We start from the raw sequence: 23,123 nt of genomic DNA, 5'->3' as shown, positions 1-23,123 counted from the left end.
GGCCAACTGAATGCGCTGCTTCTCTGCCGCTCACTGCACAGAACAGACGCCGAGAGAGGTGACACTTCTACGGGAAAGTCAGACCTCGTGTCCGTGGGACAGCACTGGCAAAATCTTCCAACTGAACCATAGCTAAGGTTTATCCAAAAAAGTCGCTATGTTTGTCAGTATGAATATTCTATGGAACAAAGCAGCTAAAAGGGTCTGAAAGTCAAATCTAGTGCTAAAGTCATGCTCGTGTGTGTGAGACGCGGGAGCTGATGGCAGGGGGCGGTGGATATTTGTAGCGGTCAATGTGGATATTGTGGATGAATTCTTCTGTCTTATCACGTTCTATTAGTTCTACAGCTTCAATTTCTGAACGCTTAGTAACACATACAGCTGTTCCCTCGCCACAGTGCAACAGTGAAAAGGGACCCCTTTCAAACAGTGTCGCGTTCCGAACGTTGTTTAAGCGACATACACCGGTATTTTAAAAATTCATATCATAACAAAAATAAACACCGGTATTCGATATGAACCGGTATACCGCCCAGCACTATGAGCAGGATACAAAAATCTATGAACATACCGGTGAAATCATGGAGCTGGGGAAGGGTTTCCATCACAATGCCTATGAGTGGTAGGTAGAGCAGTGCAACTCGAGCTTTGACCTCAGGGTCAGCATAACGTGGGTCCGAGTCATGACTGGACAGCAGATTATGAACCACGCTGATGACCTTCTTATGAAGACCAAACATCCTATAGCAAGAGAAAAAGAGAGTAAAATTACATATTTGATAGATGTTATAAATTATTAAAATACTTAAATAATAAGTGTTACAAATACTTAAAATAAAAAAATAATTTAAATACTTAATTTAAATGATGAATTATATAATAAAATATGTAAAAATAAAAAAACGAATATACATAATTGTAAATATAATTATAGTTATTGTTGGTTTTGATTGCTTCTATTGTCCTCATTTGTTTGCGTCTGCTAGATGACTAAATAATTGTTTATTATTATAGCTAATGATTATTATTGTTTTTAAAAAATATAACATGCATACATATATATACACGCTTTTTTTTTAATATATTAAAATTAAAAATTGTAGTTCTTGAAGAGTTAAGAATGGAAATAGGGCACACACCAGGGTACTGACCCATCAGCCTCAGGGTCGAGTATTACAGCCAGCTCTGTCAGAACCAGACCAGCGAGGTAATGCTGCTCTCTGAAGGGCACAGACAGCTCAAACATGTTGGCAATCTTTTGGTCCTGCACATGGGTAGAGAATCCAGAACTCTGGTGGAAGACAATGAGAAAGAAAAACAAAAAAATGGGAGGAAGGTTTTCATTACTATCAATTTTGGTGTAATTTAGAGTGTATTACAGTTAACTTTCTCAGTTAGTGTTCCTACCTGAGATGTGGCAGAGGAGACTGAAGGAGAGGGGGAGGCTGGGGGTGTTAGTAGACTGAAGGGCAGGTTTAGAGTGACATAGTGTTCATGGCTACAGATGATCCTCAGGAAGTCTAGTCTCAGAGACTCTAGAGTGGGGTTCTGTAGTGCATAGAGCTTGGTGGACACCTGGAAACAGAAGGAATAGAAGGCCATTAGAAAAAACAATGTGTAAAAAACATAGCATGTTTGGAGCTGAATTGCAAGGTACCTGTTTCCAGTAGGTTTTGATGAGAGAGAAGACAAAGCCTCTATCCATGACTGACAGGAGGTCATTGAGGAAGAAGGCCAAGCTGGTGTTGAGCCTTTCCACCAACTCAAGATCCTAAAAAGACAAACATGAAACAGCAAACTCACCACTTCAAAAGCTTAAAATAATGAGAATAAACAGACATACTGGAAATCAGGGATGCATCGATACCTTTTTCCAGTACTCGCCCAATACCGAAACTTTTATTTTTGGTACTTGCTGATACAGAGTACCGATACCAATATTTTACTGCATTTGTACATTTTTTAAATATTGGGTACAGAAACCAAAAGAGTATGTATAATGTTAGTTGGTTAACTTCATTTATCAAATAGATGCAGTCAAACCAAAATTTATTCAGACACCTTCAACATTTCTCACTGTGACGAGAGGGGCGGGGCCGAGAGCCGTGGGAACGGAGCGAGGCCGGTGGAGTAATTGCGAATGCGCGACACCTGCGCCACTCACCGGTCTCGAGTCTCACGGAGGAGCTCCGGAAGGATACAAAGGAGGAGTGACGACAGGGAAAGACGAGAGAGGACCAGGCCTGGATTTTATTTTGTGTTTTGGTTTCGTTTGTGCGCGGCAGTCGTCCGCGAGGGGCTGTCGCGCTATTTTGTGTTTATTTTATTATTAAAGTTTTGTTTAAATGTTTGCCGGTTCCCGCCTCCTTCTTCCCGACCTACAAACGTTGTTACACTCACATTATCACAGTTTATTTGCTATAGTTTAGAAAATGGTAATAAAATATAACAAGAACTGTCAGAAAGTTTAGCTTGATAATGTTAGATAAATTTGATAGAAAGGTATGTAGTTTAATGGATTACAATCAGCAAAAAAATTTGACAGCTGTTAGTATGACAGTATTTACACAACTATCAATACTTTAACTTGTGCATTGTTTTACTTACTTGTTTTTGACACATCTGACCGAACTACAAACTTTCCAGTGATGTCTGTGAGAAAGATATATTCACTCGACAAGCTCGCGCATCTGCGCCGCTGCGCGCTCAATCCACTCAGCGCGCTTTGTTTATCAGCTCGCGCACATCAGCTATACAGACGTTAATACTGAAAGTTTAACATTATATTCATTGCATACATATACTTCGTAGACATCCTTAATCTCTTATAACTCCATTCTGCTGTCTGTTGTTCTGTTGTCGGTGTTTCTTTGTTTGAATATGGCACTGATCACATGCTGTGTGGTATCGGGGCATTTTAACGAGTACGAGTAAAGAAGCTCAGTATCGGGCCCGATACCGATACTGCAACCCTACTGGAAATTATGTTTTTTCTTGACTGATCATCTGCAAGAATTAACCATTCTTCAAATTATACTTAAATGACATAGTCATACTAATTTTAATTTATTTGTTTCTTTATTATATTGTTTTACATAATATAATTATCACCATTATCATATAAATATCAATAGCATATGCAACATGCACTGAAATACATAAAACAAATGAATAATATAATAAATTCTATAATTATACATATATTATGTATGCTAATGCGTGCGTATATGCGTTGTGTATTTCTGCGATGTATAATATTTATAATATAATCATTATAACAATATTTCATACAGTAGCCTACAGCCGGGTTTCCATCCAAAGTTGCAAATTTAACAAGCATCGCTTCCATCCAACAAGTCAAAGAGAACTAAATTGTCACTTCCTGATAAACTGGCACTATAAATCTCTAAGAAAAGTAGGAGAATATAATAATTTTCATATATAATAAATTACTTGCACCTCAGAGCGAGCAGACGTAACACAATAAATGCTGTCAATGCTTTCGGAGGTGGCTGCTGCTGTTTGGGAATGCAGTCGTGTAAGACAATTATACAAAAATACTTTGACGACAGACTTTGTTCAGGCATTTCAGAATGACCATAACAACATATAGATGCTGTGAACGAGATCGGTCTGCTGCTAGTCAAGTTATCCCGTCTCATAGCGCAAAGTCACATGACTTTTTCGATGAGCATGGAGGAATTTATTCGGTAAATGTTAAATGTGTTTCCATCGTAGTTTATGCGATTTTTTTCTTATCGGATAAAAAGTTTATCCTACTCAAATGTGCGTATAAGTTTTTTTATGAGCATTTTTAGAATTTATGCGCATCTTGGCATTTCCATCCAGCGTTTTTTATGCGATATTCCAAAACGCGCATAAAAATAGGTGGATGGAAACGCAGCTACTGTAGCTCACGCGCACACTTTTAATAGTAACTCAAACAGATCACACTGCACGCGCACAGACATTCAGCAACAAACATCTCAGCGCTGCCCCGCAATTTTATCAATAAAATAGCTTAATTGCTGAAGAGCTACATTATTTTTCTCAACAAAGAGCTGGTAACATCATTGTTTCTAAAGTAATTAAAGCCACAGATTCACTGTTAATAGAGAAACGCGGCAAACCGGTGGTAATTCATGCATACACAGATTCTCTCTCTCTCGTAAATAAACACTTCATGAATTACACTTTTCTGAGAATAGAATATTAAAGTGGAGATCACTAAACTGCAAACTAACCGGTGTTTTCAGAAAGCAAGCGCATTTATCCACAGTGCAGAGAGAGCGCCTACACATGGTTGCCAGGTTGACCAAGATAAGAAACACACTTAGCAGATATTTCAGTATTGTGCAAGTGGGAAGCTCTGTTTCAGGGATTACGTCTCTTTAAGAGTAATATAATAATGATGTTATTATTTAAAACAAAAGAAGTTATTTCATGTAGTTGCAGTTTTCTCACCTTCTGGAAACGTGAGACGATGTCACCTGCAATGGTGCTAACCAGAGCGGTGATGTCATCCATGAAGCGCTCAGGGAAGCGGTTCTTCCTGGGAGACTGCAGGCGGTCAGTAAAGTATAAGTGGTGAATGATGCTCTTAACCTGAAAAGAGAAAGAACATCCTTTTTTCCTCTCACAATAACAGATGCTACACTTTTGATCATGAAGGAGGAAGCATGGGGATTTATGATTGTGGTAGTTCTTACCATAAGCTCAAAGAAGAACCAGGCCTGTTGCAGGGCTCCCTCCCTAACGCTGCCACTGCTGACCACCCACTGCAGGGCAAGCTCCTCATGATAGAGCTGAGAACAGGAAGCAACCATCAAAGAAACATTCACCATCAAATACACTGCATATAGGTCAGTATGTCTTAGTTCTACTATGGGATATGATACGGTCCTTTGACATAAGGCCCACTGTGTTGCTGCAAGAGTGGGGAGAATTCATTATTCTACAGTTCCAACATTAAACAGATAAACTTCCCATTCGAACACAGTACCCGTTACCGGCGCAAAACCAACAGGGTGCTCCATACCACAAGTGACACATCATTACCTCTTCAAACAGTCTTTAGGTGCATTCATAGTAAAGAGGTGCCAGTCATTCATAGTAAAGAGAAGAACGTGTACCCAGCATCCACAAGAACATGACAACCACAGCAACAAAACAACATCAACAACAATAACATCCAGTCATTCCAAAACAGACAGGCGCAGGTGAGGCGAGGAGGGGGTCGGCTCCTGCCCTCCGGGAATTGGGTCTCTACCTTTTTGGTCGGCAAGCGTCCTGTTAATGTTTGCAAGAAACTGGTGCTCTCAGTGTGCGATGACATGCGATTGCCACTGCGCTCCATGGCCTACGGTTGGGGAGTGACACATCATTACCTCTTCAAACAGTCTTTAGGTGCATTCATAGTAAAGAGGTGCCAGTCATTCATAGTAAAGAGAAGAACGTGTACCCAGCATCCACAAGAACATGACAACCACAGCAACAAAACAACATCAACAACAATAACATCCAGTCATTCCAAAACAGACAGGCGCAGGCGAGGAGGGGGGCGGCTCCTGCCCTCCGGGAATTGGGTCTCTACCTTTTTGGTCAGGATTTTTACATTGTCAAACAAAATCAGCATATTAGAATGATTTCTGAAGGATCATGTGACATTGATGAATGGAGAAATTAATACTGAAAATTCAGCTTTGCCATCACATGAATACATTTATTTTTTAAATATATTTAACTAGAAAACAGTTATACTGTTTTTTATGTATTTCTGGTCAAATAAATGCATACTTGGAAAAGCAGAAGATACTTTTTTCCAAAAGCATAAATCTTACTAACCCCACACATTTCTAGTAGTGTATGTAGTGAATTTTTCTGAAATCATCATGAGAACATTCAACAGATTTGCAATGTAATTTGGAGCAGTTTCAATAAAACTGCAATCATTTAACTTATTAAATGTAGATTTGCTAAACATATGATTTGCATAATTCCTTGTATGAACTGGGCGCAACAATTCAACAAATAACTGAGCTATCAGCTATACATTGAAAGGCAAACTGTTGAATGGATTATACCCAACGATCTCTCAACCACACATTCATTGTGTTATAGTTCATTTTTGTTTTTCCTTTTGCAAGATTGCGTAACATGGGTTAAGTACATAAAATGTTCCTGCTAAAGTTCGTCTTGCTGGTGAGCTATAGATTGATCTGTAACATTGAGAGTTGCCGATGATCAGTGAAATCAGCAATCTAGAGCAGAAAGTCAATGACCTATAAATGCACTCATAATAATGAATACAATTAGTCACATCCAGCTGGAGCAATCAAAGCATGTCTTAACAGCACTAATAAAATAAATTTCGATGTGTATATAAACGACGATGCATCTATAATATTATTAGAAATAAATTATAACCAACAGAGCTGCTGAAATGTGTCTACCTACCTTGCTGCCAATGATGGACCGTACTTCATCATCTGGGGAAGTTGGAGTGCCAGAGATGTCTGGGTTGCTGTTGCTAAGGCTACGAGAGCGGTTGAGGTTGAGGCTTGAAGGTCTAACAGAAGAACGGGCCATGGTGGCATAATGCACTGAACCGCCCAATCCTCCTGGGCCTATTACGCAGAGCAGAATAAATCAAAACTGAAACACTAATTTAACCAATCATCAACTCTCCAAAAGCCACAGATTGAGACACATAAATCAAAGGATCAAGCTGAAACCTGACCTGGAGAGGGGGAGTTGGGGTCCATGTTGGGCAGGCGGAAGACATAGTGTATATATGATGAGAGAAGGCTGTTTCGCCCATGCATATCTTGACTAGTGTCCAAGTACTTATGTAGACGGTTCACTATGGATGCCATCACTTCAAAAGAAGCCTGACCAAGATTCACTACAGTAAACAGAAAATAAAACACAAGATCTTTAAGAAACAACAGCCAAAGTCAGGAGACTTAACAACTATTTTATGCAGTTCTCACAATCAAGCTATACACAATTTTTTTAATAGAAAGTTGCACTTAAATATGGAAGAGAAATGACTGAAAAGAGGTAAAAATTACAAATACAACATTCAACAACAGTCATAGTTTAACTTTTGACCATTCAAATGACCAATTTAGAAAGTTATACAACCAACTTCTGATTCGACTCCTAAACAAATCTTTCAGTCTGATATGTGAGCTGGTTAAACTGGTTGAAAACAACTGATTTAAAGACTGATTTGTTTGTGAATCTGTGGTTTGGAGTAAATGTTAACAATTTTGACTTGTCATCGAACTACCAATTTAATATTAGATAAGTTAAACTGAATCCATGCAAAAATGAAAATTCTGTCATCATTTATTCACCCCCATATTGTTCCAAAACTGTATGCATTTCTTTCTTCTGTGAATTGCAAAACAAATTTTAAAGACAGTTGGGAACCAAACATCAGAGCCCATGAGAGAGAAGGAAACAAAAAAACTGCATTTCTCAAACAATTTTTTTTTGTTCCACAGAAGAACGTCATTCAGTCATACAGTTCTGGACAAACATGAGGGTGAGTAAATGATGACAGATTTTTCATTTCTGGTTGAACTGTCTCTTTAAAGTAAAACTTTTCTGTGATTATGTAGGTTGGAGGACAGAGGGTACCTATCTGGCCGGCTATGACAGGTGGCCGCACCATCAGCAACACCAGTTTGTCCAGCAGTAGGTGGAGGAAGCGCACCACAGGCTCCAGCTGAGAGGAATTTAGAGCTGCTATACTAGACTTCAGCTCAGCCTCCAGATTATTCTCCATAATGCGCATGTCTCCTATCCTCACAGGGAACATATGCTCATCCAGCGCATGCACGAGTGCAAAGAACTTATCTAAAAACTGATCCTGTGCAGAGGAAAGAAACGCATCAGAGAATGGAGAAGTGGGCTATTAATCAGTACTTTGACAATTTAACTACTAATTACCTGTGTGTGGATGGTGGATGCAGCCACAACCTCTACATTAAACACCCCTCTGTGGTTATCCACCCATTTCATTCCAGGAAGGGGAACCTACACACAAATGCATGAATGAACTTGCAGTATAATTTCTTTATATTATTACACACTGTTACACTAAAATACTCTCAAACACACTTCCTTCAAATCATAAGTCCCACTGTAGTGTTACAGCATTACTAACAATGCAAGTATCGTAAATCAAAAACATTTAAAAATATTAGAACTTGGTCTGTAAAAAAAGGGTAATGATAAGAAAAAAAAATTCAAGGTTCAAAAAGTTATTTTTCTGACAACATCAATGACCAATGAGGAAAGTCTTTTAACAATTAATTCATATAAATGAGGGATACATTATACTAGATACTAAACAAGGCCATTCAAAGAAACTAATCATATTTAACTTTATTTAAGTGCGTTGTGTGCCAGAAATTGACTTACATCAGGAGAGAGAACAGAGTAAGACTGAGGCGGTTTCTCCAGAGATACTGGAAGGCAGAAGTGACCTGTTCTCAAGCGTCCATTTTGCAGCATGGGAATCCACTGAGGAAAAATAAGAGAGATAACATTTACTATAGGTGTGACCCTTCAGGCACATCATGATTAGATTAGATTTTTATTCAGAGAGCCATGATTCAGGGGCCAGTCACATAAACACCACGCCACTATGTTAGCGTTAAACGTCACTATGTTAAGACTCTTAAGTTTGACTAGCAAGCAGTTAACAAAGTGGTAATAACTTACTTTTCAGATTCAAATTAGACCAATCTACATTTTTATGTAACTGATTTTAAAATGATGAATTAATCTAACAGTTTACCCAGTCTAAGCAACCAGCCACAGTATCAAAACTATTCTCGATTTATCTTAATTTCCATCTTTGTTATTGAAAGGCGACTTGTTGCCAAAATATGTGTACAGATTTATAGAAGTGTTCTCTATTAGCATGGTGTGAGTGCCAAAAATGAAAATTAAATCGTTGTGTTCATGTACCATTCAAAAGTTTATGCTTACTAAGGCTGCAAATATTTAATTAAAAAAATACGGTAAAAACTGTAATATTGTGAAAATCAACATTTTTATTTCTTAATTCTATTTTAATACGTTTTAAAATGTAATTTATTCTTGTGATGGCAACGCTGAATTTTCAGCAACCATTACTGCTGAACACGTGATCCTTCAGAAATTAATGAATATGCTGAATTAGTACTCAAAAAACACTTGTGGTTGTGCTGGTTAATATTTTTGTGATTTCTTTAATGAATACAAAGTTCAAAATAAAAGCATTTATTTAAAATATAAATTAATGCTTCCTTGCTGAGTGAAAGTTTTTTTTAATTGTGTGCGTGTGGAAAACGATGTACCGTGTATCCAACAGGCGTCTCCAGTGGGGTGTTCTGTTTCTGTTGACAGCTGACATGATAGAAAGTAAAAAGGATGTGATGATGGTCGGTCAGCGAGGCTGGTAGCTTGATTTTAACTTCATCATGGAAATCTGGCGATCTGAGGAAACAACATTTGATATACAGAAATTGTCTATAATCCATCTCTTATACAAAAGCAAACAAAACTTGAGCAACAGTTGTTTCAAATTCACATAGAACTGACCCTGCCGCTCCATCTACTGATGTTTGATCTCATGTTAAAGACTTCTGGGTGAAGTCATATAACTGAGATTAAAAAAAAATACAAACAAACTCACCGATTATGATAGACTACAGCAGTGTACGCCTCCTTTGAATACTCTGCACAACTGGATTTCCCAAAGATTACCTAGCTGGTAGCTTGATTTTAACTTCATCATGGAAATCTGGCGATCTGAGGAAACAACATTTGATATACAGAAATTGTCTATAATCCATCTCTTATACAAAAGCAAACAAAAACTTGAGCAACAGTTGTTTCAAATTCACATAGAACTGACCCTGCCGCTCCATCTACTGATGTTTGATCTCATGTTAAAGACTTCTGGGTGAAGTCATATAACTGAGATTTAAAAAGAATACAAACAAACTCACCGATTATGATAGACTACAGCAGTGTACGCCTCCTTTGAATACTCCGCACAACTGGATTTCCCAAAGATTACCTAAGAGACCAAGGAGTGAATAACTGTAAGCATATTCTGCCATTTCCCAAAGTCAAGAGAGTGCTTCTCTATGACATGTTTGGTCACATGAAAACTAAATTGATATGCATTCTGTCAAAACTTACAGGCATAGCATTGCTAGGATCTTCCCCATTCATGAACTGTACTTTCACTGTAATGTTACGGGCTGAGCCTTGACGGTTAGCAAAGTTCAGGCTCTGTGGGTTCACATACAGCAGGTTCCTACACACACAGGTAGACAGAGAAAGATACATTATTTAAACATCAAAGGTTTGATGCTCTAATTCAATAAAACAACGTTGGAATCTAATTTCATTTTTTTAATATATTTAGAAGTTCCAGTAAGGTTTCTAAATCTTAAATTCAAAGATTTGATAATTTTATGTGTAATTAACTTTAGAAATGTTTTTCTGTTGTCACAGACAATTCCTTAAAGGGATAGTTCACCAAAAACTGATAATTCTGTCATTAATTACTCATATGAACGAAGGTCTTACAGGTTTGGAACGACATGAGGGTAGTTAATGACAGAATTTTCATTTTTGGTGAACTATCCCTTTAACTGAAATTATTTATCCCTTTAATTTGAAATTAAAATATTTAAAAATGAAATAGAAATGTGTCCATGAAATAAAAACTCAAATGAAATCAACAGTCCCTTCTTAAAATTTACATAATACAACTAATCAATTTAAAAATAGCATTAAAAAATTTAAATAAATAAAAAAACTTGTAATTTACACCAAATTTTACGCTTCAAAAACAATTTCTGGTCACATGTGAAAATTTTTTTTCAACATGAATCCCCATTGATCTTTTCATTGCATAGATTTTTGTTGCACAGCTGTTTCCGTTACAGTAGCTGCAGGAACGGACAGAAATACTGCAGTGACGTGGAACGTACTCTCCTGGGAGACCACACAGGCTGCAAAGGTCACAGACTTTCCAAGGAGCACAGATCTCTCATGCGCTCTCAATATTACCTCCTCTCTAATGTGGTGCAAAAGTTACTTTTATTTCATACTATGATATTTTGTTCGAGTTGAAAAGGGAAAAAATGAGTAAGGGAGACTTTTACATTGTACACTCAATCATCAGCAGTTTGTTATTCCATGAAAATATTTAAAATGTTTCAATATTAGTTGCATTTGAACACACACACACACACAAAAAAAGAAAGATGCAATAAATTAAAAATGTGGAGCGATTCCAGTCAGTTCTATTAAGTTCAGGAAACCCATCAAATAATAACGGGTTAATCATTTTCTATTTGGTGCAGGGTGTAAGAAGGGACATTGCAGACCTCCCATACCACTGACACACAAGCTTCTACACCCTGAATGGCCCCTGGGTACACAATGGGAGTCTGGTTGGGTTTGCCGTGTCCACAAATATGGATTGAGGCCAAACTGTCCGCACCTGTCTGAACAGGAGCAGTTAATCTGAGTGTGCAGCAGGGCAATGATAATACATCACTACAGCAGCACAGCAGACATAAAACAAGTTAGCTAGCAGGCAAAAAAAAAACTTCAACTTTTACTGACCAGCTGAACAGCTCCAAGATAGTTTCAAACAGACACACATTATATTATACGTATTTAACCACAGTATGGACTTTAATCAGATAATGAGCATGTAAATATGGTCAACCTTTCAAAATGCATTATGTATTCAGAAATGTACTAACAGAAAACAATGTGCTAAATACTTCATATTAGCTGAATGTCACAATGTTAAATGTATTTTTATCTCACATACAAAACAAAATCTGTCTGCAAGTGTGTTAAAGAGTGGACAATGTTCCACAATTAAAAGATTAAACAATTCAATAGTTCAAAAGTAACAGGTTCAATAGTTTATCAGTAAGTTCCATATTAAATGGGTTTGGAAACATTTGGCCATGACTCATCCCCATTACAAGCTGCTGAGTTTAAACATTTAAATCACAGCACATGTGAACAAAGACAACTAAGGCTAAAACATTTACTGAACATTGTTGTTGCAACTTCTTACAATTAAAACTCTATACCAATGTAACATTACCTAAATGTCTGACATAGATGAGATTTTGCTGAAATATATAGGTCTATGAATACAGCTGTCATGAAGTTGCATTATACCTGTATCGTTTATTGAAAACTGAAAGCCTAGTCATTTTTTGTAAAAATGAGAATTTAAATGAAGAAAAAAATCTAGTATGTAAGAAAGCATAAATACTTGGCAAGTTAAATTCTTCCTAAACTACTGGCCTGACCAGGCCAACAGAAAGGGAAAATATTTAATAAAAAAAATGTAATAAATACAAATCTCCTGCTAAAGCCTGAAGGAAGATTAATATGAAGCAGCAGTAAATAAAAAGCCTGTACATATCAGTGCAAATGGCACAAACTCCCCCAACTTCAGTCATCACTCATTTCTATTACCGCCTAAGCCGAACCGTCCTGAGATTCAGAGAGGATTTTGCTTGTACATGCAGACCCTCTCAGTGGCACCTGAGAGTGATGCTTCGCTGATTCAGGAGACCATTAAATCAAAGCCAGAACCATAAATTGCATACTTTTATTATTAATTCCCATCCAGTGGTACATGCACAGTGCATGCAAAGTGGCCGTGGTGATGATTTGATCGATCTGCAGGATGATTCATCAGCATTGTTCATCTTTGCTTATCAGAGGCAACCAGGGGCCAGGTTATGGATGTGTGTGTGTGTGTAACTGTAAATTGTCTGCACCAAGAAAACATTCCAGATTGGGAGGAGGACGCTCAAGCTCAGCCTGCTTAATAATTACCAAATGGTCCCTCCCCCTCTCAGTGTAGCTGTATATATTTTGAGGAATCTCTTCTGTTTTTGGTCTTGTTCTCAGAGTAGGAGATGAGAAGAGTAGCGAGAAACGGAGGCTAAAAGGGACGAGTACAAAGACTTTGGGACATTGGGAACAGACTGACACCGTGAACAAATCTGCCTTCAAACCACCTGACATGATGTTGATTTTCCTGCTTTTTTGGCTAAGCTTGTCAACAACAAGCGCAGCTCCCAATCTAAAGAAAGCACCCACAGAGGCACCTCTTCTTGTCACCGCACCGCCAACTGAGGCTAGATCCCACTTTGCCATGTTAGATGACGTACGACTCCTTGCTAACGGTCTTCTCCAGCTCGGCCAGAGCCTCCGAGAGTTTGTGCACAAGACCAAGTCTCAGATCAACGACATCTTCCAGAAGCTCAACATCTTTGATCGCTCCTTCTACCAGCTCTCGGTGGTCACCAGTGAAATCAAAGAGGAAGAGGAGAAGTTGAAAGAGACGACCATATTTTTGAAGGCCAATAATGAGGAGATCAGAAACTTGTCACTGGAGATCAACTCCAAAATCAACAACATCCTCCAAGAGCGAAGCCAGTTGCACAGCAAGGTTGGTGGGCTGGAGGAGAAGCTGAAGGGCTTGTCTCAGAGCATGATGCCTCTGGAGCAACTTCAAGAGATCGCTGCTTTGAAGGTGAGTCCAGTATGGTCAATTCTGAACTTTTATTGTAAATGGAAACCATTCAATCTCACATTATAACTACAGGGCTTCACAATACCGATTTTAAAATGAATGTCTAAAACAGCATGTAAATCACATTTGATGGCAAGAGCAAAAATCAATGCTTATCAATAAAACTGATTATATATCTGTACAGGCATCTGTTCATTTGCTGCATTAACAACTTGTCTATTGCAGGATGTGATTGAAACACAAGAAAGGACCATTACAGATCTGCTTAAATCTGTTAAAGAGCAACACGAACAGCTCAATTACCAGAAGACCAAAATTAAGAGTCTTGAGGATAAGGTATCCATTATTGTTTCTATAATATTAATGTTATTTTCATTATAAATTAAGGATTATGTATTCTGAATTTATCATTCAAAGCATTTTTATTTAAAAGGTTCCCCACATCTTTGACAAATGAATTTACATTTACAGTACACATCTAATAGAGATTGCAATAAGAAAATGTTCTAGCTAACAAAATATTTTGTATATTTAATACATTATAAAATGTATTTTACTTAAGAATTTGATTATACTGTAAAATAAAGAGATTTAAATGGTGTTTTTAATAAATTAGATTTTAATAATGTCAATGTCAAGTAATAATAAATTCTACTGAATATAAAATAAAGAATATTGATTGAATTCTCAGTGTAACTCTAATGGCTTTATTTGCATTTACTGAGAATAAATATTCTCTTATTTCAGATGAACTATGACTCTTTTCAAGACACAGTTGAAAAACCTTTGGATTTAAATCCAGAAACACTTGACCCTTTTTGTTACTTAACAATGAACTCCACCAATGGAACTGCAGAAATAAATGGTAAGAACAGCACAAAATCAATAAGCAATTTAAACTGCTGCTTTAATAAATCCAAAATCATCAACTGTGTGTTCTGCTGCATAGACTTTCCAATGGACTGCAGTGATGTGTTCAAAAGAGGCCAAAGGACCAGTGGAATTTACCCAATCAAACCCAATCAATCTGAGCCATTCTATGTTTACTGTGAGATAAGGGCTGGTAAGAGACCGATAATGTACATCTAATCATCAGATTTCCTACTGATATCACTTACAAAAACTGCAACAAGTACACACAAAGGGCACAAGAAAATTACTTTCTTAACTAAGATGGATGTGCCGTTATCACTATTCTTATCCAACTCAATACAAGATTCTCTTTTTCCAGTTTACATTTACTCTTAATTATTAGATGGTGCAGCCACAGTCATTCAGAGGAGGGAGGATGGTTCTGTTGATTTTGACCAGTCATGGGAAAAATACGAGTATGGATTTGGCAAACTGGAAAGTAAGTATGCGCTTTTGTGTCATGTCAGATGTTTCCTTCTCTATCACAGCAACTGTGCTTTTCTCAGTTCACACAGACTTTCAAAAAGAAACCGCTTTGATTATCAATGAACAGCTTATGCTTTTGTATAACAATGCATCTTCAGCTGTTGACAAGAGCTAAGCGGAAATATCTTTGTGTTACAGAAGAGTTCTGGCTTGGCTTGGCGAAGATTTATTCCATTGCTCAACAAGGACAATACATTTTACACATTGAACTGGAAGACTGGAAGGAGGAAAAGAGATTCATCGAGTACACATTCACCCTGGAAGGTCCTGCATCTGATTACGCTCTTCACGTGGCACCTCTTTCTGGAGATCTGCCTGATGCCATGAGCAACCACACGGGCATGAAGTTCTCAACCAAGGACAGAGACAACGATAATCATGATGAGTCAAACTGCGCCCGCAACTACACAGGTATCACATGGTCAAAATGAATATTTAATATCCCTCAATATACAACTGAACATCCCTTGAATATTAACTGTTTGCTGGTTTCAGGAGGTTGGTGGTTTGATGCATGTGGGGACACCAACTTAAACGGGAGATACGCCTGGATGAGGTCGAGGACTCGGCACCAGCGCAGGAAAGGAATCTACTGGAAGCCAGCCAAAGGAAGCTCCTATACCCTCAAATCCACAAAGATCACCATCAGACCATCAACCAAGTTTCAATAATCCCTGACCCTATACTCTCCATTGGGTAATGCAGAATCAATCAGAGGGGTCACACTGGCAGCAGACACTGGCCAACAAAGCTTTTCCCTTTCTCTACAGACAGCAGAAACTGAATGATGCAACTGCAACAGGTCATTGACTCTGGTAGAGGGTAAAAAACAAGTCAAAGGTGTATTGCAACATGCATGTGTTAGTTAAAAAAACTAATATTGAACAGGTTAAAATGGCATAATCACACCTCTGGAACAGGATTTGATGCATGTTATTATCAAGAGTCTACAAGAATCAACAATAAGTTTGTAGACAATATGGATAATATTATAGAACTACATTGCTCTCAACTATAGAGCTTCTCAATGTCATTTCACATACAGTATGTTAACTTGAAGTTTAGTATTTAAGCAATTTACACAAATGTGCAACAGTAAAAAAGCAGCGGGTAACACTTTGTAATAACATTCATTAAATCATGACTGCAATGCTTATGAACACACGACTATAATATATTAAATTATATATTCATATTTGTAATTTTGATATTGAAAATTATTACAAAGTGTTACCAAGAAATGTGTTGTTATGGTTGAAGTTGGATCTTTTGCTCGTCTCTTTCTGTTACTGAGTCATATTGACTCCTGGTTATGCTTTGTACATACTCAGCTGTACTGTATACATTTCGTTTACAAAATGTTTCTCATTGGTAGTCAGGTGCATCATATTTATAGCAACACATTTAGACAATAAGGCAACTTAAACTATACTTGGACTAACATGGCAAATCTTTTTCTTTTTTTAAAGTGGCAATATTGTAAATTTCACTACGTAATAATTAAAACAAATTTGAGCAATATCTTCTCAAGAAAACAGTATGTGACCAACTTCACTGCAGGCTCATATAACTGAAATAAACCAGTTTCCAAAGAATTTAGACTACTGTTAGTTCATGGGGGATAATATTAGGAATTTAACCGATAATAAATAAATAATTCAGCAGGAGGGTCGAGCTTAACCTGTGTGGGAAATCAACCCTTCATAATTAACAATAATATGACCTGAATATACAACAGACATGACAAGTGTGATAAATCTAGAACATGCATGTTGTCTGCAGTAAATCATGTCCCAATCTGCCCAGTCAGCACAATCTAAATCAAGGCTGACTATGCGGCATGTGCGGAGGAAGATAACAAAGTTGGCACAGGCTGAGAGCGGACAAACATGCCCTCTGAATGACAGGTTATGTCAACTTGCAGAGGATAGGCATCTTTGTCTGGTCAACCTTGACTAAATTAGTAAGCTTAAATAGCGGTGAGGCTGTCCGTCACACAGAGAGTACTCTGGTTACTTAGCAATAAGAAAAAGTGAGACAAGGCATTTCTTAAAAAAAAATATATACTTGTTTGTGTTGGCGTGTGAGGCCAATTTATATGATCTAGACCAGGGGTTCTGAGAAAACACTTGCCTGAAACACCTCGTTTGTAGTCCTGCCATTATTTTAGTGACTTAGCAATGTCACCATGATACACATTTTCATAATGCCTGGCTAGTGGCTGCTTTGGTCTGCCCTCAAACGCTTTGACGCTTCGCTATGTCAAGGAGATGCTATTTTTTCACTTCAAGGGCAAAAAACATTATATGGACTTCCAATAATTACACCATAGTTACATAGATATATAATACTGTTTACAGTTGCTCACAAAACTTTGGGAGTTGAAACCCAATTATGGTAAGGGGAGTAATATTTGAGACACATGCTGCAAACGGTTTAACAACCACAACAGATTGTACCAGATGACCAATTAGGGCTGACTGGACTCTTCAGAAAGGCAAGCTTTACTAAAACAGAGTGTTTCAGGCAGAGAGTGAAAAGACGTGCTGCAGCAATATACAGTCTGTCAAAAATAATGTGCTTTTTGAACTTTAAATCCTGTGAAAGCATTCTAGTAGACCCCTAAAAATAAAATTATGAACTTGTAATTAAGCATAAAATTCACATAAAAAAAGTAATTGGTTAAAAAGTGTAGAAACACTGAAGAACATTCAGCTCCTAAAATGTCTGAAATCCTGAAATGTAATTATTTCAGATTGAAATATTTTAGTTACTTGAAGTTACAAAACTAGGAGTGCACATAGATTAAGCTTTGAAAAGAAAACTAGGGCTATCTGCTTGTAAGGTCTGACGTCACACATCACAGTTACCAGGTCCCAGCTCTTTATCAAATCCCAAAAGCAACAACATATGGTGCTAATATACATTAGAGATGTGCTGTACTACTACTGAAATACCATGCTCCTTACCTTTATTCTCCTTATCAAAATTTTCTTCTTTTCTGAATCTCTAAAACATTGGTTTCTAGGACACTGTGAGTCCAGGAACTGTAGTGTACATCATGAGTCTTTAAAAGTTTAGCTTAAAGGGGTCATATGTTGTTGCTAAAAAGAACATTATTTTGTGTATTTGGTGTATTGAAATATGTTTATGTGTAAAAAAGGTTTAAAAAAAAACATTATTTTCCACATACTGTACATTATAGTTTCTCCTCTATGCCCCGCCCTTTCTGAAACGCATCGATTTTTACAAAGCTCATCGGTCTGAAAAGCGAGGTGTGCTGTGATGGGCCAGCTATCCAGTGCGTTGTGATTGGCCGAATACCTCAAGTGTGTGACGGAAATGTTACACCCCTTACCATACTGTGATGCCCTGTCTGGCCGGAGCGACGAGACAAAAACATTAAAACCCATTATAAACGAGGCATTTGTTGCATCCAGTGGGGACATAATTACGGATTATAATGACTTATACTGTCTTTTTACGCATTGTGTTGCATCGCGCCGCGTAAACATAAAACCATGTCTGCATTTGTGATCGGAGAAACGACAAACAAGCACTACTCTACACTGCTCAAAACTTACGTTTGAATCATCAGTGGCAAATCCTTTAAATATGAAAACATACTTACAGTCTGTGAGTCAGAACAGCCGCCATTGTAGTCTACTTTGCCAGGATCAGGAAACAGTCCTCCATAAAATGTACTGCACACATCTGAATATTTGGGTTGAACTGTTTTGGAACAGTGTTGTAAATACAACTTAACCTCTGATTTCTAGTCGTGTCCTCTTTTGGAAGACCAAACAAAGTAGTTTCGCTTTCACAACGAAACACACGGCGGGCTAGAGTGAGAAACGGCCAGCGGGCTAGTGAATGGCGCGGCCGGCGGATTTGACGAAGGAGTGGCCGGCAGGCATGCGGCAACCACATGTGACGACCCCGGGCTGGACTCCGCTTCGTCCACGGTGAAAGCCGATCCGGCGATCGACAGCGCGAAGTTGATGTATTTCCTCAGTGACCAGCACGGATCAGCTCCAGGCATGACGAAGCGGATATCATCCTCTTTTGGAAGGCCAAAGTGGTTTCGCTTTCACAACAAAACAAACAGCGTCTTCACGACATGGAGGTGGCGGCAACCATACTACAGCGAGAATAAAAGTTACGCCTTCTGTGTTTGCGTGAACATTTGGGCGGCGTTATGCAAATCTTCCCACATCGTGACGTAGGTATGTGGGGGCGTGTTAGGACGAGCCGTTTTAGGTAGGCGTGGTTGACTCTTAACTTTTATAAAGAATATCTCTTTGGATTTTAGACTTTAGTCTTTGCAACTTTACAAATCTTCTTTATGCACCAAGAGCTTGTAACACTCCAAAGAGAAAGGAAAAATTAAAATCGCATCATATGACCCCTTTAAATGTGTGCTATAAATAAAAAGTGCTACACATCAAACATCTACATTTCAAGTCTCACTTGAATAGGGTAATATTAGCGAATAGGGTAACTTATTGAATATTATTGTGGACAATGGGTGGGTGCTGGGAGTCAAAAAGTTTGAAAATTACTGATCTTAACATTTATACCTGTAAGTGGTGTTGGGCACATAAATGTCCCTGGCAGGGAACTCCAGGATCTCTTTTGTTGGCCGCACTCGACTATCTGGGTAAGGCATCACTTGGAGCAGATCAGGTGTCAGGCAATAGTGAGGGTTCTCGGGGGCTGGTGAGATGTCAATCTTCAGCTGGGCTGAGGGTATTTAGTAAATCAGTTACATAACTCACTACATAAATGTTAATATGGCCAAAATAAACATGCCAAAAGAGCTCTACCTGTAATGGGCCTCAGTCTACGCAGCACAGAGGATGGGCGCCTCATGTCAGCTAGGAACTTGTAGAGATCTTCATCACTTAGTCGATCTCCTTCCTAATATGACATATTAATAAAACATAAAAAACATATTCAAATGTCAAAAGCAGGAGTATTTATTAGCTTTAGCGGTCTGACCTATGCAACGACCGATAACTGAAGGACAGTCAATTTTCAATGAACGAGATCAATACTGGGATGTTTGGTTATTTTAATAACAGCGTGACCTGTTTGAAGAAGTTGGTGACTGTCAGGGTAGCTGGTCTGAAGCTGGTCAGACTGCATGATTCATCTCCGCTGGTGGTTCTCTCCAGCGAACGACGTCCCACAATACTAGAGTTCCTCCGTTCAGACCAAGAGCCTTTCCGTTCTGTGCAATAGAGCAAAATCAAGTAGTTAAAACTTCAGTACTATGAGATCAGATCAAATGCTGTGGTATGGCATTAAGAGCCAACATGAAATATGGGACTAGTCTCACTTCATCACTCATTCAAATGTTGTTCGGAAAAATTATTTCAAACTAAGTACAAGTACAGGATAAACATGCACAAGCATCTGTGTCATTTAAAGACTCACCTGACAGCCCCATGTCCAGCTCTGTGTCTCTCTCTAGGCTGCCGGCACTGTTCACTATATTCATGAGGTGTATGGCTGTCCAGGCAAAGGGCATCCGATAACGCCCTAGTCGCTGACAGAACTGTTCGGACTGACTGCGTAGCTTCTCAAGCTTTTCCTTATTCTGTAGTACCAGAGAAGAGAATATAAAAACAGTAACCATGCTGGGCTGAATTCCACTAGGAGCTGGTGCACAATGTATAAACTGTTATGAATGGCTTACTTTGGCAGCATCGGACTCTTTAAAGACCATGTAAGGCTCTGCACACTCTCCAATGTCTCCCTGCTGAAGCACCTTCTCAAGCTGAAAGCAAACACAGTGCAACAATGCACTGCATTAGACAACACTACTCAAAACACTCAAATTAAGCAATAAACGAACATCAATGCAAACATAAAATCAATGCAATGATCATCAAACATGCAACTACAAAAAACTGTACATTTCATAAATCCATTAATGCCATATTGTCTTGAAAACATCAATGCATGCAATAATGTTTAAAAAATAAATACATAATTATAAAATATATTATATATAGGTTATATTATCCAGTCTTCAGAGTGACATGATCCTTCAGAATTCATTCTAATATGTTGATTTGATGCTCAAGAAATATTTCTTATTGTTGATCTTAAAAACTTTTTTTATATATATATATATATATTTTTTTTTTTTGTGGAAACCATGATACATTTTTTCCAGGATTCATTGATAAACAAAGTTCAAAAGAACAAAATATATATTCTGCTCATGAACAGGGATCTGAATGTTAAGAATGATGCTGAATGATGTAACCAACCTTGATAACAAGGAAGACGTCTTGAGAAGGGTAGGTGATTGAAAAGACAGCAGAGCGGGCCAGGGTGGAGATAGCAGCAGATGGGATGTGCGGTCGCAGCATGGCCTTCGTTTGCTCAGAGTTCAAATCGAAGTAAAAGTTCTCTGATATCTGAGGATGAAGACAGGAGAATGTTAGGATGTCAGAGGGAGTGCTAAGGAACTAATAAAATCTTTGAACAGGTGACTACTACCCTCTAGTGTTGAAATCAGTTAGCAACATCAAGTGACATTTCCTTCACACATAAATGTAACTTGTATTTGAATGTATCTTTTGGAAATCCATTGGGTTAAAAAAATCTAAATTTAATCCCATCAAAATTGTTTTTACAAATGCAATTTAAAAAAAAAAGAAAATAATCTTCAGATTTGCAAGTTTGATGTAATCCATTGTGTATATTTTTATGGCACCATAATTCACTTTAACAGTGAATTAATTAATATTCATTATTTTATATGCTTACACAACTTTTAACTTATACATCACACAGGGAATTATAACAGCTTACCCTTTTCTTTTCTTTGATATCATATAAGGCCAAACTTGCAAATATTGGCTCAATTTCTATCTCAAACCTTAAAAGGAAGAAGAGAATCATATCAGCAACGTTGTAACCATTAGTGTTACATTTCAGTCCACAAAAGCTGTTCCCCACTTACTTCAAGGACAAGCACTTGACAAGAAGCCTTTGACCAAAATGTTCTTTTGGAACATCAGGCACACAGTGGCGCTCAATGGGTTCATCCTACAGGAGAAAAAAAAAAGATTAATTGAAGTGTTTTGGTAATCCGTATCTCTAGACACAATATTGGAAATATTGAAACAAAATATCATGCTCTACCTCATCCAAAGCAGGATGAAGTGCGAAGAGCTCTCTATGGCGGTTTGACTTGCGCTGGTCCTCATTGTGGCGGTCGATTTCTTCGTTGGGTACTCGATCCAGAAGGTGAGGCAGCAGAGCATCAGGCTGAGAGTTCTTCAGGTCAAATATACTGCAAGCCCAGCTGCCACGTGGAGTGTCATCAATTGACATGGACCTTCGCTTCAGATCATCCTGTGACAAGCAAAAGTAAGTGTTTATATTCAGTGAATTCAAAAAGAAACTCACAGGGATATTGTGCAATTATTCTTCTGGGCTTAAGAAAGAAAAAAAAAAACTTTACATAACACGCAACAGTAGCAAAGACAGGTTTACCTGATCATCTTGATAGCTGCTGTGATCTGGCAACTCATCAGACTCAAAAACTTGCTTGGGTAAACCTCTTTGCCTCTCCTTCTGCTTATCCAAAGTGTTGGGATTAAATGCGGTGCCCAACTTGTGGTACCTGTGCATCCAAAATCCTTTATTACCTGTATGCTAATCAGTATACAAAAAGACACCTAATAAAATGTATTGATTAAATGTTCCATCCAAATTTCCCCTCATGTACACGCAATGATAAAATGTAAATGTCATTTAAGACTTTTTTTTTTATAAATAGATAAATAATAATTGACATGGAAAGCATTTCTATGACATAATTAGTCATTCAAAAAATAAAAATGAAAGCCTAAATTAATTTCTTTTTTTTTCTTGGAATTGAGAAAGTTATCCGTTTAACCATAGCAAAATAAATGATTGAAAATAAATGAAATAAATTTAAATAAATAAATAAAAATTGACATGGAAATAGGGTTGTAACGGTGAGGAAATTTTCCCACCGGTTAATAGACGAGTGACAACACCGGTAATACCGGTCTCACCGTTGGGGTGGGGGGTTAGTTCGTTTGAGTTTCCCTCTTTTCTTGGCTTTCAAATAGCTTGAAAAAGC

General features: G+C 37.9%; 2 protein-coding genes across 2 annotated transcripts in view; one reads left to right on the top strand and one right to left on the bottom strand.

The window, feature by feature from the left end:
* Nucleotides 1-23,123, bottom strand: part of LOC107556541 (dedicator of cytokinesis protein 7-like) — a 54,833-nt gene that overhangs the window by 23,597 nt on the left and 8,113 nt on the right. The window contains exons 5-29 of the mRNA XM_016239683.1: nucleotides 22,508-22,637; nucleotides 22,154-22,366; nucleotides 21,972-22,057; nucleotides 21,821-21,887; nucleotides 21,274-21,423; nucleotides 20,694-20,774; nucleotides 20,432-20,594; nucleotides 20,083-20,225; nucleotides 19,819-19,912; nucleotides 19,573-19,735; nucleotides 10,207-10,324; nucleotides 10,011-10,081; nucleotides 9,357-9,495; nucleotides 8,434-8,535; nucleotides 7,960-8,046; nucleotides 7,648-7,879; nucleotides 6,740-6,904; nucleotides 6,457-6,626; nucleotides 5,270-5,359; nucleotides 4,710-4,805; nucleotides 4,465-4,605; nucleotides 1,658-1,771; nucleotides 1,408-1,575; nucleotides 1,140-1,291; nucleotides 572-741 (exon numbers count right to left, since the gene is read on the bottom strand). Of these exons, the coding sequence (XP_016095169.1) occupies nucleotides 572-741; nucleotides 1,140-1,291; nucleotides 1,408-1,575; nucleotides 1,658-1,771; nucleotides 4,465-4,605; nucleotides 4,710-4,805; nucleotides 5,270-5,359; nucleotides 6,457-6,626; nucleotides 6,740-6,904; nucleotides 7,648-7,879; nucleotides 7,960-8,046; nucleotides 8,434-8,535; nucleotides 9,357-9,495; nucleotides 10,011-10,081; nucleotides 10,207-10,324; nucleotides 19,573-19,735; nucleotides 19,819-19,912; nucleotides 20,083-20,225; nucleotides 20,432-20,594; nucleotides 20,694-20,774; nucleotides 21,274-21,423; nucleotides 21,821-21,887; nucleotides 21,972-22,057; nucleotides 22,154-22,366; nucleotides 22,508-22,637 (3,305 nt within the window). The remainder of the gene's footprint in view (nucleotides 1-571; nucleotides 742-1,139; nucleotides 1,292-1,407; nucleotides 1,576-1,657; nucleotides 1,772-4,464; nucleotides 4,606-4,709; nucleotides 4,806-5,269; nucleotides 5,360-6,456; nucleotides 6,627-6,739; nucleotides 6,905-7,647; nucleotides 7,880-7,959; nucleotides 8,047-8,433; nucleotides 8,536-9,356; nucleotides 9,496-10,010; nucleotides 10,082-10,206; nucleotides 10,325-19,572; nucleotides 19,736-19,818; nucleotides 19,913-20,082; nucleotides 20,226-20,431; nucleotides 20,595-20,693; nucleotides 20,775-21,273; nucleotides 21,424-21,820; nucleotides 21,888-21,971; nucleotides 22,058-22,153; nucleotides 22,367-22,507; nucleotides 22,638-23,123) is intronic.
* Nucleotides 12,944-16,527, top strand: LOC107556555 (angiopoietin-related protein 3-like). The gene is made up of 7 exons (XM_016239699.1): nucleotides 12,944-13,594; nucleotides 13,820-13,930; nucleotides 14,342-14,459; nucleotides 14,544-14,657; nucleotides 14,850-14,945; nucleotides 15,131-15,403; nucleotides 15,488-16,527. The coding sequence occupies exons 1-7, from the start codon at nucleotides 13,082-13,084 to the stop codon at nucleotides 15,661-15,663; spliced, it is 1,401 nt and encodes a 466-aa protein (XP_016095185.1). The 5' UTR covers nucleotides 12,944-13,081; the 3' UTR covers nucleotides 15,664-16,527.

The sequence above is a fragment of the Sinocyclocheilus grahami genome, unplaced genomic scaffold (assembly GCF_001515645.1).
Source record: "Sinocyclocheilus grahami isolate Dianchi unplaced genomic scaffold, SAMN03320097.WGS_v1.1 scaffold572.1, whole genome shotgun sequence".
Lineage (NCBI taxonomy): Eukaryota > Metazoa > Chordata > Actinopteri > Cypriniformes > Cyprinidae > Sinocyclocheilus > Sinocyclocheilus grahami.
Note: the sequence above shows the minus strand (reverse complement) of the source record. Positions and strands in the feature narration are given on the sequence as shown.

Bases quoted from the DNA above. Each gene is read 5' to 3' on its own strand.
- LOC107556555 (XM_016239699.1), top strand. From the start codon at position 13,082: ATGATGTTGATTTTCCTGCTTTTTTGGCTAAGCTTGTCAACAACAAGC. The intron at 14,460-14,543 runs GTAAGAACAGCA...TCTGCTGCATAG, and splicing joins TGGAACTGCAGAAATAAATG to ACTTTCCAATGGACTGCAGT. The intron at 14,946-15,130 runs GTAAGTATGCGC...TTTGTGTTACAG, and splicing joins TGGATTTGGCAAACTGGAAA to AAGAGTTCTGGCTTGGCTTG.